The following is a 13,728-nucleotide window of genomic DNA, read 5'->3' on the forward strand; positions in this document are numbered from 1 at the left end:
AGAGAGAGAGAGAGAGAGAGAGAGAGAGAGAGAGAGAGAGAGAGAGAGAGAGAGAGAAAGAGAGACAGAGAAATAATACATTAACCAAAATAACACTCACGTAATCTTTCAACAATCATCGGGGAAACCCATTGGCATGTATATGATTGTTTGTTTCCATCCCTATAATCTACTAATATATATTCGCACTACATCTATAAATAAAAAAAAAACTTAAATCATTAACAACATCCCAGGATGTTTTTCAACCCACTCTTGAACTGGCTAACATTTTCTGCCAATTTTATACCCTAAGGGAGTGAATTTTACAGTTTTGGTCCTGCAAGACACGGAAATAAAGATCCCTGTTGAGTACTCCGAGCCTCAGGCACCATCCGTGAAGAATGCCTAGTTTCATAATAATGATAATTCGTGTTAGACTTACAAATTTCCCTAAAGCACTTCAGTTAATAACGATTCAGGCATTGATAAATAAAAATAGCTAGTTAATAATCTCTTCACTTATAAACATTTAGATTTTTCGTTTGAGTGAAGCAACTCAAAGTACTATTTCCAAACCTCACATAATCTCCAAAGACACGAACAACTTTATTTTGTAAAATTTGAACTCTTTTGAAACTTGACACAAAGGAACTAGTCCACAGAAAACAACAATAAGATAGATATGGACTGATAAGAGAATGATAGAGGATCATTAGAATTATCGGTGGGAGCTCATTGCTTAGCCTTCTTATAAGACCAAATACTCTTGCCACTTTTGCTGCGACTGCATCACAGTGTAATATCCTACTCAAATATTTTACACTAAAAGCTTGTTTTAAGAATGCATCATTCAGACATATTTTTTTTTTTTTATAATGGGAGTACCATGTCTACAAAAAGTCATGAAATTTGTCATAAAATTATTAACAGATGGGTAGCTACATGTGGTAAAACTGAATGTTCTGAGTCACGTTAAAAAATTTTCACATAGGCCTATAATATCAAATATACAATTCATACTATCAAGCATCCGCAGAACCTCACGATACCGTGACGTAACGTGACAGTTACAATGATCAAGACAAAACGAATTTTCATCAACATTGCTGATGAACTGAAAATTTTACCGTTTAAAGTAAACGTTCATCACTAAGCCTTCCATTCTCAAGACGTTGAAAAATTCTCTTTAACCATTTACCATTGCCCTTGAGTTAGAACGTTGTTTTTAAATTATCGGGGAAAGAAGTCTAGCTTTGTCGTAAAAAGCAGTGGTGGGGATTGAGATAACGGGGACAACTCCATCTCATATGTTGGATCATTTCTGCTTGTTTAAGATTTAACATTGCTAATACTTTTATTTTAAATATAGGTATTGCTGCTTACTTTCTTAAACATTTTGCTAATATTCAGGGGGCTATCCTAGATATGAGGAGGGAATTACCCCATCAACCCCGTGTATTTTACATAAGCAGTTTTACTTCTGCATGACGATGCTTTGAGAAAAGGGCTCATTTATTGAATCCGCTTTCAGAATAAAATGTAACTTTCGGAAATGAAATATTGTTTCCGCAATAATTGGAAAGTTCTCATCCCCTCAGCAATCTTGGTGCTCCCTTTACATCTTGCTTGTCCATACATATATTCTTCCAAATAAAGGCAGTCCAGAGGTTAAGTTCCACTGAATGTTCGTCAAATTTATCTGAAGCACTTGTCATGGAAAAATTGAAAATATGGGACTAGAAACATTTTTGAAGCCTTAGGTCTCTCTCCTCCCCATAAAAGAATTTGCTGGCCTCTATCCTAGTGGCTGGTGCGTAACTGTGTGATACTGTATAATCTTTAGTCTTATTGCATGATATAATCACCCTAAATTTTTGTCAGACTATATGCTAGATTGGGGACGAATGCTATACATTGCGCCAGTATTATTATGGGACAGTGAGCACAAATTATTGATGCTTACGAATGAAACTTATAGATAATCTATTCTGTGAGGCTATAAATACCTACTGCTGCTACTACTACTAATACAGCTATTACTAAGGGTAAGGGTATTAAGGTAAAAATTTCAGGGAATGTTGGGTAGATACTAAAGGAGATATTAATGTAGGGATATATTGAGCTAAATCAAAACATGCGTATGCATGCAGATTGCTAAAAGGGTGCATCAGCAATATTTCAGGGGCGGCTTGGATTATTAAACTGAAACTTTCAGGGCGTATTAAGGGATATGTTAAAATAACCAAAAAGCACTATATGCATACTTCTGTTATTAATACCACTTAGACTACTACTACTACTACTACTACTGAGTCTAAGGGTATTGAGGTTAAACTTTCAGGGACTGTTTAGAGGGATGTTGAACTAAATGGGAACATACTATGTGTATGTAAGCTGTCAGAAAGGCGTTTGAGCAGCTTCTCAGAAACAGCTTAGAGTACTAAGTTGAAACTTTCAGGGATTGTCGAGGGGAATGTTAAACTAACCAAAAGTCATTGTGTGCATACTACTTAGATTTTAGAAGCAAAAAGAGTTATAATTAGTTTTTTATTTATTGCCAAAGTGAGTTATATTGTTAAAAATACTTAAATAAATACTAAAATTATAACTTAAATCTTCTTAATAAGTCTTAAGATTTCACTGGGTAACGCTAGATAGCATTATTTTTTGTTATTGGTTCTTTACAAACTTGAGTTTCTTCTTCTATCAATTTCGCATGTTTTTTGCCTTGAACTCCGAACATTAATTTTGTTTAGGACCTTACCTAATCGGTGTTCTTAACTAGGCTTAATGTATTGATTGGAATAAAAAAACAATTGCCCCCGATCGATGAAGTTAACGTACAATTCCAAAGAAAGAAGGTCGATTAATTCCAACGTCAAAATCCATTTGATATTGGATACTTAAATATTAATTGCAATTCTGAAAATACTGATCGTATTTATATATTCTTATATTAAATATTTACTGGGTAGTTTTATTTATTTTAATAACAAAGCTGGAATTTTCTAGAATTTGTCAGTTTGTCAATTTTCCTAAAATTCTAAAAGAACCTTGCTTGTTGTTACGAACAGAATAATATTGGCCAAAGAGAAAAATATTTGTTTGGAATCAAATGTTTCAGACTCCCTGAAAAAAGACAGAAATAATCTCTTCTCACGGAAAAGAGACGAATGCGACTTCAAAGAAAGGAATAATTTCAAAGAGTATGTTTGAATGTTTTGCGTATTGTGTAATAACTCCTTTTGAATTAACACAGCTGTGTTCAGAAGGAGAAAGCGGGGTTTGGTTCAACTGGAACAACATTCTCCTGGATTATTAAACTTGGGTCAATATTCAGAAGGAAACGGAACAAGAAAGGAATCCAACATCTTTAAAGGATTAAAAAATTCCAGTTGCTTTGGGAAAAGCTGTATTTAAAAATAAAACGCATAAACTTCAATATATCAAACGCTAAATTTTTTGATCATGATTTTAGTTGAGTGTTTGCAAAAGCAACACCAACCATTACAGGTTCTCCCAACTCCAATTCCATTTTGTCAGGTGCCTACCTTGTGTGTTTTGGCACCCATTAGCAACTTTGTTGTTCATAATTTGGAAAACCCTTAAGATTTAGCGTCTCGGATAAGCTAACTAGACCAAGGCTAGAAGAAACAAATAGGCGATTTTTATGGCACTTGGTATTAACCAAGTGACATATAGCAATCGCCAATTCTGTCGGTCTGTCTGTCTGTCGGTCTGTCGGTCCCGGTTTTGCTACTTTAGGCACTTCCAGGTAAGCTAGGACGATGAAATTTGACAAGCGTATCAGGGACCGGACCAGATTAATTTAGAAATAGTTGTTTTCCCGATTTGACCATCTGGGGGGGGGGGGAGTGGGGGCTGGTTAATTCGAAAAAATAGAAAAAATGAAGTGTTTTTAACTTATGAGTGGGTGATTGGATCTTAATGAAATTTGATGTTTGGAATGATATAGTGTCTCAGAGCTCTTATTTTAAATCCCGATCAGATCTGATGACATTGGGGGGAGTTCGAGGGGGGAAACCTAAAGTCCCGGTTTTGCTACTTTAGGCACTTCCAGGTAAGCTAGGACGATGAAATTTGGCAAGCGTATCAGGGACCGGACCAGATTAAATTAGAAATAGTCGTTTTCCCGATTTGACCATCTGGGGGGGTGGGGGTGGTTAATTCGGAAAAAATAGAAAAAATGAAGTATTTTTAACTTATGAGGGGGTGATTGGATCTTAATGAAATTTGATGTTTGGAATGATATTGTGTCTTAGAGCTCTTATTTTAAATCCCGACCGGATCTGATGACATTGGGGGGAGTTGGAGGGGGAAAACCTAAAATCTCGGAAAACACTGAGAGTGGAGGGATCAGGATGAAACTTGATGGGAAAATAAGCGCAAGTCCCAGATACATGATTGACATAATCGGAACTGATTCGCTCTCTTTGGGGTAGTTGGGGGGAGTAATTCTTAAAAATTAGAAAAAATGAGGTATTTTCAACTTACGAACGGGTGATCGGATCTCAATGAAATTTGATGTTTAGAAGGATATCGTGTCTTAGAGCTCTTATTTTAAATCCCGACCGGATCTGGTGACGGGGGCGAGGAGTTGGGAGGGGGAATCGTAATACTTGGAAAACACTTAGAGTGAAGGGATCGGGATGAAACATGGTGGGAAAAATAAACACAAGTCCTAGATAGATGATTGACATAAACGGAACGAATTCGCTCTCTTTGGGGTAGTTGGGGGGGGGGGGGTAATTTATGAAATATTAAAAAAATGAGGTATTTTTAACTTACGAACGGGTGATCGGATCTCAATGAAATTTGATATTTAGAAGGATATCGTGGCTCAGAGCTCTTATTTTAAGCCCGACCGGATCTGGTAACATTGGGGGGGGATTTGGGAGGGGGAAACCTAAATCATGGAAAACGCTTAGAGTGGAGGGATCGGGATGAAACTTGGTAGGAAAAAATAAGCAGAAGTCTTGCATACGTGATTTACATAATTGGAACGGATCCGCTCTATTGGGGGGGGGGGGGGGTAATTCTGAAAATAAGAAAAAATGACGTATTTTTAACTTACGAAGGAGTGATCGGATCTTCATGAAACTTCATATTTAGAAGGACCTCGTAACTCAGATATCTTATTTTAAATCTCAACCGGATCAAGCGTAATTGGGGGGGGGGGCAGTTGGGGGGGACCGGAAATCTTAGAAAATACTTAAAGCGGTGAGATCAGGATGAAACTGGATGGGAAGAATAGAAACCTGTCTAAGATACGTGACTGACATAACTGGACCGGATCTGCTCTATTTGGTGGAATTGGGGGGGGGGGGGGTAATTTTGAAAATTGAGGTATTTGTAACTTACGAAAGGGTGACCAGATCTTAATGAAATTTGATATTTAGAAGGATCTTGTGCTTTAAAGTTCTAATTTCAAATACCGACCAGATCCTGTGACATTCGGGGGAGTTGGAGGGGGAAACCGGAATTCTTGGAAATCATGAAAATTGGGGTATTTTTATCTTACGAATAGATGATCGGATCGTAATGAAATTTGATTTTTAGAAGGAATTCAGGTCTCAGAGCTCTTATTTCAAATCCCGACCAGATCTTTTGACATTGGGGGGAGTTGGAGGGGGAAATCTTGGAAAAACACCTGGAGTGGAGGAATCGGGATGAAGCTTGGTGGATAGAATAAACAAATGTCCTTGATACGTGATTGACAGAATCGTACTGGATTCGCTCTCTTTGGGGGAGTTGGGGGGAGGGGTTCAGTGATTTGGCGAGTTCGGTGCTTCTGGACGTGCTAGGGCGATGAAAATTGGTAGGCGTGTCAGGGAGCTGCACAATTTGACTTGATAAAGTCGTTTTCCCAGATTCGACCATCTGGGGGGCAAAAGGGAGAGGAAAAATTAGAAAAAATTAGGTATTTATAACTTACGAGTGGGTGATCGGATCTTAATGAATTTTGATATTTAGAAGGACTTTGTGACTCATAGCTCTTATTTTAAATCTTGACCGGCATTAAGCCTCTTATTTTCCTTTTTCAATCCATCTATTGATTCATAGAATTTTGTTAGAGCTCATACCATATGATCTCTTAGCTCTTCTCGCCTCGTCACAAGTGTCATATGAGCTCTTAGCTCTTGTTAGCAATATTGGGTTATAATTAACTGGTCAATAAATTGCTAGCTATTAAAACCTGTGGTATCAGCAAGGGAGGACTGTGCCCCCTAATTTTTTTGTCCCGCCATCCTAATTTTGAAAAAAACTTGCAGTATTTTCATTCAAAAAGCCCTTTTTTGTGTGAAAGACGAAAATCGGAACACTAATAAACTTGGTCCCCCTAAATATTGAAAAACGTCTTTATCCCCCTGCGCCTTAATTTTCGTGAATTTACACCACTGTTCAAAATTATTGAAAAAATTATTGAATTATTGCATTACTGAAATTATTGAATTATTCAGCTGTGTCGTTGTTCGATTTAGAAAAACTCAAATAAAGATTTGTCTGATCGGGGTTTCCCTTTGCTATTTGACTACGAAAGATTAAAAATTTTGTTTTACGTATAGATACAGTTGTAGAATATACCAATTCATCTCCAAGATAAAAGTATTTGCTTAAAGAATATGTTCTGATTACTTTACGTTAATTTAATTTTGTGAAATCTTGGAGCATACTGTGAACAGAGCTTTAGCTATGTTACTGCTTTGATGATAAAACAAGCAGTTTAAAATATTAGATGTCTCTAGTGTCACAATATTATGAGACTGATTTTTACATTCAGTTCTTGTATTTTTAACTAGGAAAATTGTTGTTTAATTATATTTTTAATACCAACTCTTCTGGTCTATTAACGTAGTGATTACAAAAGATAGGAAGAAACTATAGAAGGCTAAGAAGAATGCTGAATTTCATGTCTGCCATCTTACCAATTCTGTATTATTTAACAGTTAATGTTTCTTTTTGTTTTGTATTGCCATGGCCCTTGGGCTTTTAGCACAATAAAACTCGCTTACTTTATTACTTGCTTTTGAACCTTTTTCAATTTTCCTATCTCTGCTTTGTCGTGCATTTTTCATATCTAAAGCTCTTAAAATGACATATTCCCAGATATTTTATCCTCAGGACTAATTACAGTCCCCATTTTAAGTGTTCATTCCCAGATACGGAAAAGTAGCTGCAAAGACATAAAGGAAATTGGTTTCAAAAATGTCCTTAGTTTTATGTTTAGGTAAAATGATCGCTTGGTAATAACTGGTGATAACTTGGTAATAATATAGTAGCACTTGCAGTTTCGATTCCGATTTTACCCGTATTAAGTCGCCAAAACTTTCTCTGTTTCCAATTCTCTTTACGCCTTGGCCGAGTAGTTTTGAATTTTTTGTCTTATAAAAAATTAAATGGATGATGATCCACGTAGTCGTAGGACCATAGCCGGTAGAAAGACTGGTCGTAGCAATGAAATATTTAATTTGCTTGATTAGGGGCTATGTTTATTTCCGTCGTTAGAACAATTAGACATCTATGTTCTCTCTGTGTAAATTGTAGCATTAAGTTTTACGACCTATTGACCACCTAATACTGCCAAAATTATGCCTTTTTTGTGAAAGATTAATTTAAAGGCTTATTGATTGTCTATGAGGTGTAACATGTACATTTACTTAAGTTACTTTCAAAAGTATGGATATTGCCTTCATCTTTAGTTCTGATCGTTTAGGCAGAGGCCCATTTTGGCGCTATCGCCTCAATGCCTAAAATCTGAAACAAGGCCTAATTTCGGCCTTCTTGCTTGTACTAAGAGCTAAAACGTTATTACAACGTTAGTACAACGTTATGTACTAAGAGCTAAAACGTTATTTTGCCTCGTGGTTGCCATTTTTCATAGTTTCCAGAATTCATTTCCTATTTGTTTTTAGGAGATTTGGGGTTACATTGTTTGTAACAGGCCTAACCCCTTTCTTTTCATCTATCCAGTTTACTAAAAAGGTTTTCACGTCTTGAGCCTAGTGATGCTATGTTTATTTGCTTATCCCTATTTTGAAAAAACAAGGAAAAGGTGGAACTTCTTCAGTAATGTAAATTGAGAGAAGACAATTGGTTGCCAGTTTCTGTCGTCAAAGGAAATTGTTTTTTTTTTTGGAAAGAATGGAAAATTAATATATATTTTGTCTTTGTAGAGATAGATATTATACAAAAGAGAAATTGGGAGATAAACGAAAAAAGATAACAAGGTCTTGTTTTTGCATCGTCCAGGTGATTTTGAGAATTGTAGAGGCAAATGAGACATAAGGAACTGAGAATAGATGAGAGACAATAGAAACGGATAGGAATATTGATTGATCTTACAAGAAAGATAAATATTAATAATGTATGGTGGAATGAGGCATAAAAAACATAGAACAGATGAGAGAATAGGGAATAGAGAACAGAAACGGAAAGGAATATAGATATATCTTATAGGAAAGAGAAATTAAATATTAAATATAAGAGAGATCTTATAGGAAAGATCTTATAGGAAAGAGAAAGAGGAATGAGACATAAGGAACAGAGAATAGATCAGATAATAAGAATAGAGAACTGAAACGGAAAGGAATATAGATAGATCTTATAGGAAAGAGACATATAAGAGATATATAACATACGAATAGAAAAAACAGGTACAGCTTCTGCATCGTATTGGTGGTTTCTTAATATTGTATGGTCACTTGAGGCATAAGGAACAGAAAATAGATGAGAGAACAAGGAATAGAGAACAGAAAAGGAAAAGAATATAGGTGGATCTTATAAGAAAAAGAAATTACGAGATACAAAAAACGATAAATTACGATAAACAAAAAAAGATAACAGGGACTTGTTTTTGCGTTATACAGGCGATATTACAACATTTTAGAGGCGAATGAGACATAAGGAACAGAGACTAGATGAGAGAGTAAGAAATAGAGAACAGAAACGGAAAGGAATATAGATAGATCTTATTGGAAAGAGAAGTTACGAGATAAACGAAAAAAGATAATACGGGCTTTTTTTTGCATCGTACAGGCGATTATGCAGCATTGTAGAGGCAAATGAGACATAAGGAACAGAGAATAGATGAGAGAAAAAGGAAGAGACAACAAACGGAAAGGAATATAGATGGACTTTATAGGAAAGAGAAATATTAGTATTGTATGGTGGAATGAGACATAAGGAACAGAGAATAGATGAGAGAAGAAGGAATAGAGAACAAAAACGGAAATGAATATAGATATACCTTATAGGAAAGAGAGATATACGACATACGAAGAGGAAAAACAGGTACAGCTTCTGCATCTTATTGGTGGTTTCTTAATATTTTATTGTCGAATGAGACATAAGGAACAGAGATTAGATGAGAGAACAAGGAATAGAGAACAGAAAGGGAAAAGAATATAGATAAATTTTATAGGAAATAGAAATTACGAGATAAACAAAAAAAGATAACAGAGACTTCTTTTTGCATTGTATAGGCGATTTTGCAGCATTTTAGAGGTGAATGAGACATAAGGAACACAGAATAGATGAGAGAGTGAGGAATAGAGAACAGAAACGGAAAGAAATATAGATAGATCTTATAGGAAAGAGAAGTTACGAGATAAACGAAGAAAGGTAACAGGTGCTTGTTTTTGCATCATACAGGCGATTTTGTGGCATTGTAGAGGCAAATGAGACAACAGAAACGGAAAAAAATATTGATGGATCTTATAGGACAGAGATATTACGAGATAAACAAAAAAATATTGTAGGGACTTGTTTTTGCATCGTACAGGCAATTTTGCAACATTGTACAGGTGAATGAGACATAAGGAACAGAAATAGATGAGAGAATAAGGAATAGAGAACAGAAACGGAAAGGAATATAGATAGATCATATAAGAAAGAGAAATATTAATATTGTATGGCCAAATGAGGGATAAGGAGCAGAGAACATATTAGAGAATGGGGAATAGAGAACAGAAACGGAAAGGAATATAGATAGATTTTATAGGAAAGAGAAATATAAGATATATACGACATATGAAAAGAAAAAAGTGGTTCAGATTCTGCATCGTATTTGTGGTTTCATAATATTGTATGGTCGTAATATTGTATTTAAGAATATTAAATTGAAAAAATAGACCGAAAGGAGTAAAGATAAATCTCATAAGAAAGAGACGAAAAAAGAAAACAGGAACATACTTTGCACCGTAACGGTGTTTTTTCAGCATTGCAGTCAAGTGAGGCATAAGGAGTAGAGATTAGGTCAGAGAATAAGGAATAGTGAAAACAGACAGAAAGGAAGTGAGATAGATCTTGTAGAGAAGAGAAATATACGAGACATATGACATACAAAATACAAAACGAGAAAATAGGGATAGACTTCGCATCATAGTGGCGATTTCACAGCATTGTAGAGTTGATTAAGGCATAACGAATGGAGAACAGAGATAGATTTCATGAGAAATAGAAATATGCAAAAAAAAAAGAGGAACATATTTTACATTGTTCTGACAATTTCAATGCAGTGCAATTAGAATGCATACCTTTTACAGGCAGGGACGTAATTTTCTATGAACTAGGGGGGATTATCCCTGCTAGGCCTTGGTTCTCCCCACCATCCCAATTCGCATCCCTCCACCTGAAATTTAGCTTCTTCAAAAATCTTGCCAAAACTAAGATAAGCCTTCATCAAGGAGGCACACTCGTGCCTCTATAAAGAGGCGACCCACGACAATGTTAAGGGATCTTCGGTTCCAGTGGTCGCAGAGGGATGGGGAGGGATGCATTTCGTAGCCCGAGCTCCAACTAAGAAACCTGCAAAATTTCATCCCCCTCCAACTTTTCCTTCATGGGGAAAATCTGGCCGAAAGTTTCGACCCGTCAACCCCAGCCCCCCTTTAACGTTGTCCGATCGGGCTGAAATTCACAAGTTAAGGTCCCTTAGGGCCCAGGAGCTTATCCGCGAAATTTCAGCTCGATCCGATAACTCCTTCCCTGTTTTCCAGAAACCACGCATTAGCTACTTAATTAACGCATTTCTCTCCATAAGAGCCCATGTTAATTTGAAATTTTTAAAACGTATTTAGAAGTTATATTTACACACATGCAAGTGATTAGCTCAGTCGGTAGAGCGTGGGACTATTAATCCTCTGGTCAAGGGTTCAAGTCCCTTACGGGCGGTTTTTTTAACAACATCAAAATAAAAGTGTATAATTTTGATAACACCTGGACAGGTTATCAATTGAGAGATAACAGAATATTAGCTTCTTATGAGCAAAAGAAACATTTCGGTCATTCTATCTATTTTTTTTTCTATTTTATACAATGATTTAAAAGCGGGGGGGGGCGGTAGCTACCCAAGTTCCTCTCCTAATTCCTGTACGAGGAGTACAGGAATTATTAAATTACATCCACCATGGATTGTAGAAAAACGTACAGAAATAATATGAAAAAAACTTCGTTTTCTTAAAGAGTTAAAGAGGCTGCGTCCCAAAGTCGAACCTTAAAACGTACAGGAATTAGAAGAGGCAGTTGGGGGGCTGCCGCCCCCAAACCCCCAGCTATTAAAGACTCTTTTGTACAGGTTTTTTGTTTTTTTGCTAACCCCCCGCTCTTGGCTTCGGAAAGGCCCTCTTTTAATTAACAAAAAATTGAAATGAATGAATAATGGAATAACTACGAAAAATGTTAAACACAAGAGGACAGGAGAACCATTGCACCGAAACTAGTAATTAGTAACAATGAAGTCCCCCCACAAAAAAAAACCTGTACAAAAGAGTCTTTAAAAGCTGGGGGTTTGGGGGCGGCAGCCCCCCAACTGCCTCGTCTAATTCCTGTACGTTTTAAGGTTCGACTTTGGGACGCAGCCTCTTTAACTCTTTAAGAAAACGAAGTTTTTTTCATATTATAATGAAGCATCCACAGAAACGGGTCAGATTTCTTTATTATATATTAACCTTCTTGATACTGTATTGCTCATTTTTCAGTTTTCACTGTCGTTTTCACTTGATTTGGGGAAATTGGCTCAAACTTCACCCCTCCCCCAGGATTATGACGGAAGTACACCACTGTTTACGAGACTCTGGAAAAATAGAAAAACGTATTTTGGATTCTCCGATTTAGAGCCATGCAAAAAATGTTGTTCTATCCCGCTTTCTAGAGCTATAATGAGAGAAAGGTGGAGATGGCTTAGACATGTTTTGTGGATGAAGGATGGCAGGTTCACAAAGATCATCCTTTTCGACCGTCCATCTAGGACGAAACGATAACCAGGTCGTCCCAGTTTAGGGCGGGAAGAGATCAAAAGAAAGGATTTAAACGAAATTGGGGCTTTTTGGGAGGGTGTAAAGTGTGAAGCTTTGAGTAGATTGGAATGAAGGAGGAACTTGCGCAGCTGTGTTGGCCTTGGTGGATTGGTACTGCAGTGAGTTGTTAGTAGTAGTTATCAGAATTCATCTACTAGATCTTGTGATATTTTAAATCATTTTAGTTTTTCTAAATAAATTTTTATTTTGGCTTACTGTTTAAATGTTGAACAAAATGTTGCAACAACTCTTAATAATTTATGTGCTATGATGTTATGAATCGGTAGGTACGGGAGAATATATTCATATATGTGAGCTGAAATCTGGTTTCTTAATACTGCTTTAATGACATTTCGAGTTTAATTAATCAGATATTTGGTACATTCTTCCACCTTAAATTAACCATACTGGACTGATTGGTGCAAGGACCCTTATGTAATTAATTCATTTGTACGTGGGTGAGGACACATCTAGTGTAAGCAAAAAAGTAGACATGTTTAACGTTGCAGCAGCTTTTTCAAATTTTTCCACAGTAGTTATTGTATTTTTTTGAAATTAATGGAGTTTATTTATTAATATTTTTGAAAATGAAGTATTAATTTAAAAGGTGCTCTATTAGAGGACATAAATTTGACAAGATGTTGAAAAATACAATTGTTTGAGGTTTTCAGACTATTATCAACTAACAGTACTTTGTACAGAGAAAGTTATTTTAGGCGTCAAATATAGGGCCTAAGGTAAAAACAACTTTCATACCACAAGCTCTATTTCCTATTCATGATTTGGAAAAGGGAATACAGTGCAAATCCCTATGAAAAAGGGGCACACACATAATGTATGGTGTATATTTGGGGAAAAAATGAACGTTGGAGGTTCATTGAGTTCAACTAGAATATGGGAAAACGGATCGAACTATTCACTAGAGCGTTATGAGTTTAAGCATGTAGGCCCCGTATCTCAGTTAGATAAAAAGTTTCACATAATACCTTTTGGATAATCCCATCTGAACTAGTATCTTACTTTATAACTTTTGTGTTTTTTCCTTTACCTCTTCATTCAATCAATGATCAAATCACATTAATAAAAGATGTGAATTAAAACTAACAAAGATCCTATTTTTTTCATTTTAGATGCCATTACGCCCATCCTTTTGTACTATTCGCGCTTTCACGAATCTGAACCGCTTCTCGATAGAGCCCTTACGCATTAGTGAAAAACTCCCTAGGACATTTTCTACTGAGCAACCACAACTTGACAAAGAGTCTGTAAAAACTGAAAAGAAAAAACGTGAGTATACAAAAAGTTTATCCTTCTGAAAAATCTGAAGTGTTTATCCCTTCTGAAGTGTCTATCCCTCAAGAAGTATGCTTCTAAAACATGTTAATTACATAAAATGATCGTAACTCAAACTTGGTGCTATAAGTAGCGA

General features: G+C 36.0%; 1 protein-coding gene across 1 annotated transcript in view; it reads left to right on the top strand.

Moving 5' to 3' along the window:
- LOC136032273 (calcium uniporter protein, mitochondrial-like) overlaps nt 1-13,728 on the top strand; it is a 183,860-nt gene that overhangs the window by 13,272 nt on the left and 156,860 nt on the right. Inside the window, exon 2 of the mRNA XM_065712530.1 lies at nt 13,430-13,586. Coding sequence (XP_065568602.1) covers nt 13,430-13,586 — 157 coding nt within the window. The remainder of the gene's footprint in view (nt 1-13,429; nt 13,587-13,728) is intronic.

Source organism: Artemia franciscana, chromosome 10, assembly GCF_032884065.1.
Source record: "Artemia franciscana chromosome 10, ASM3288406v1, whole genome shotgun sequence".
Classification (NCBI taxonomy): Eukaryota; Metazoa; Arthropoda; class Branchiopoda; order Anostraca; family Artemiidae; genus Artemia; species Artemia franciscana.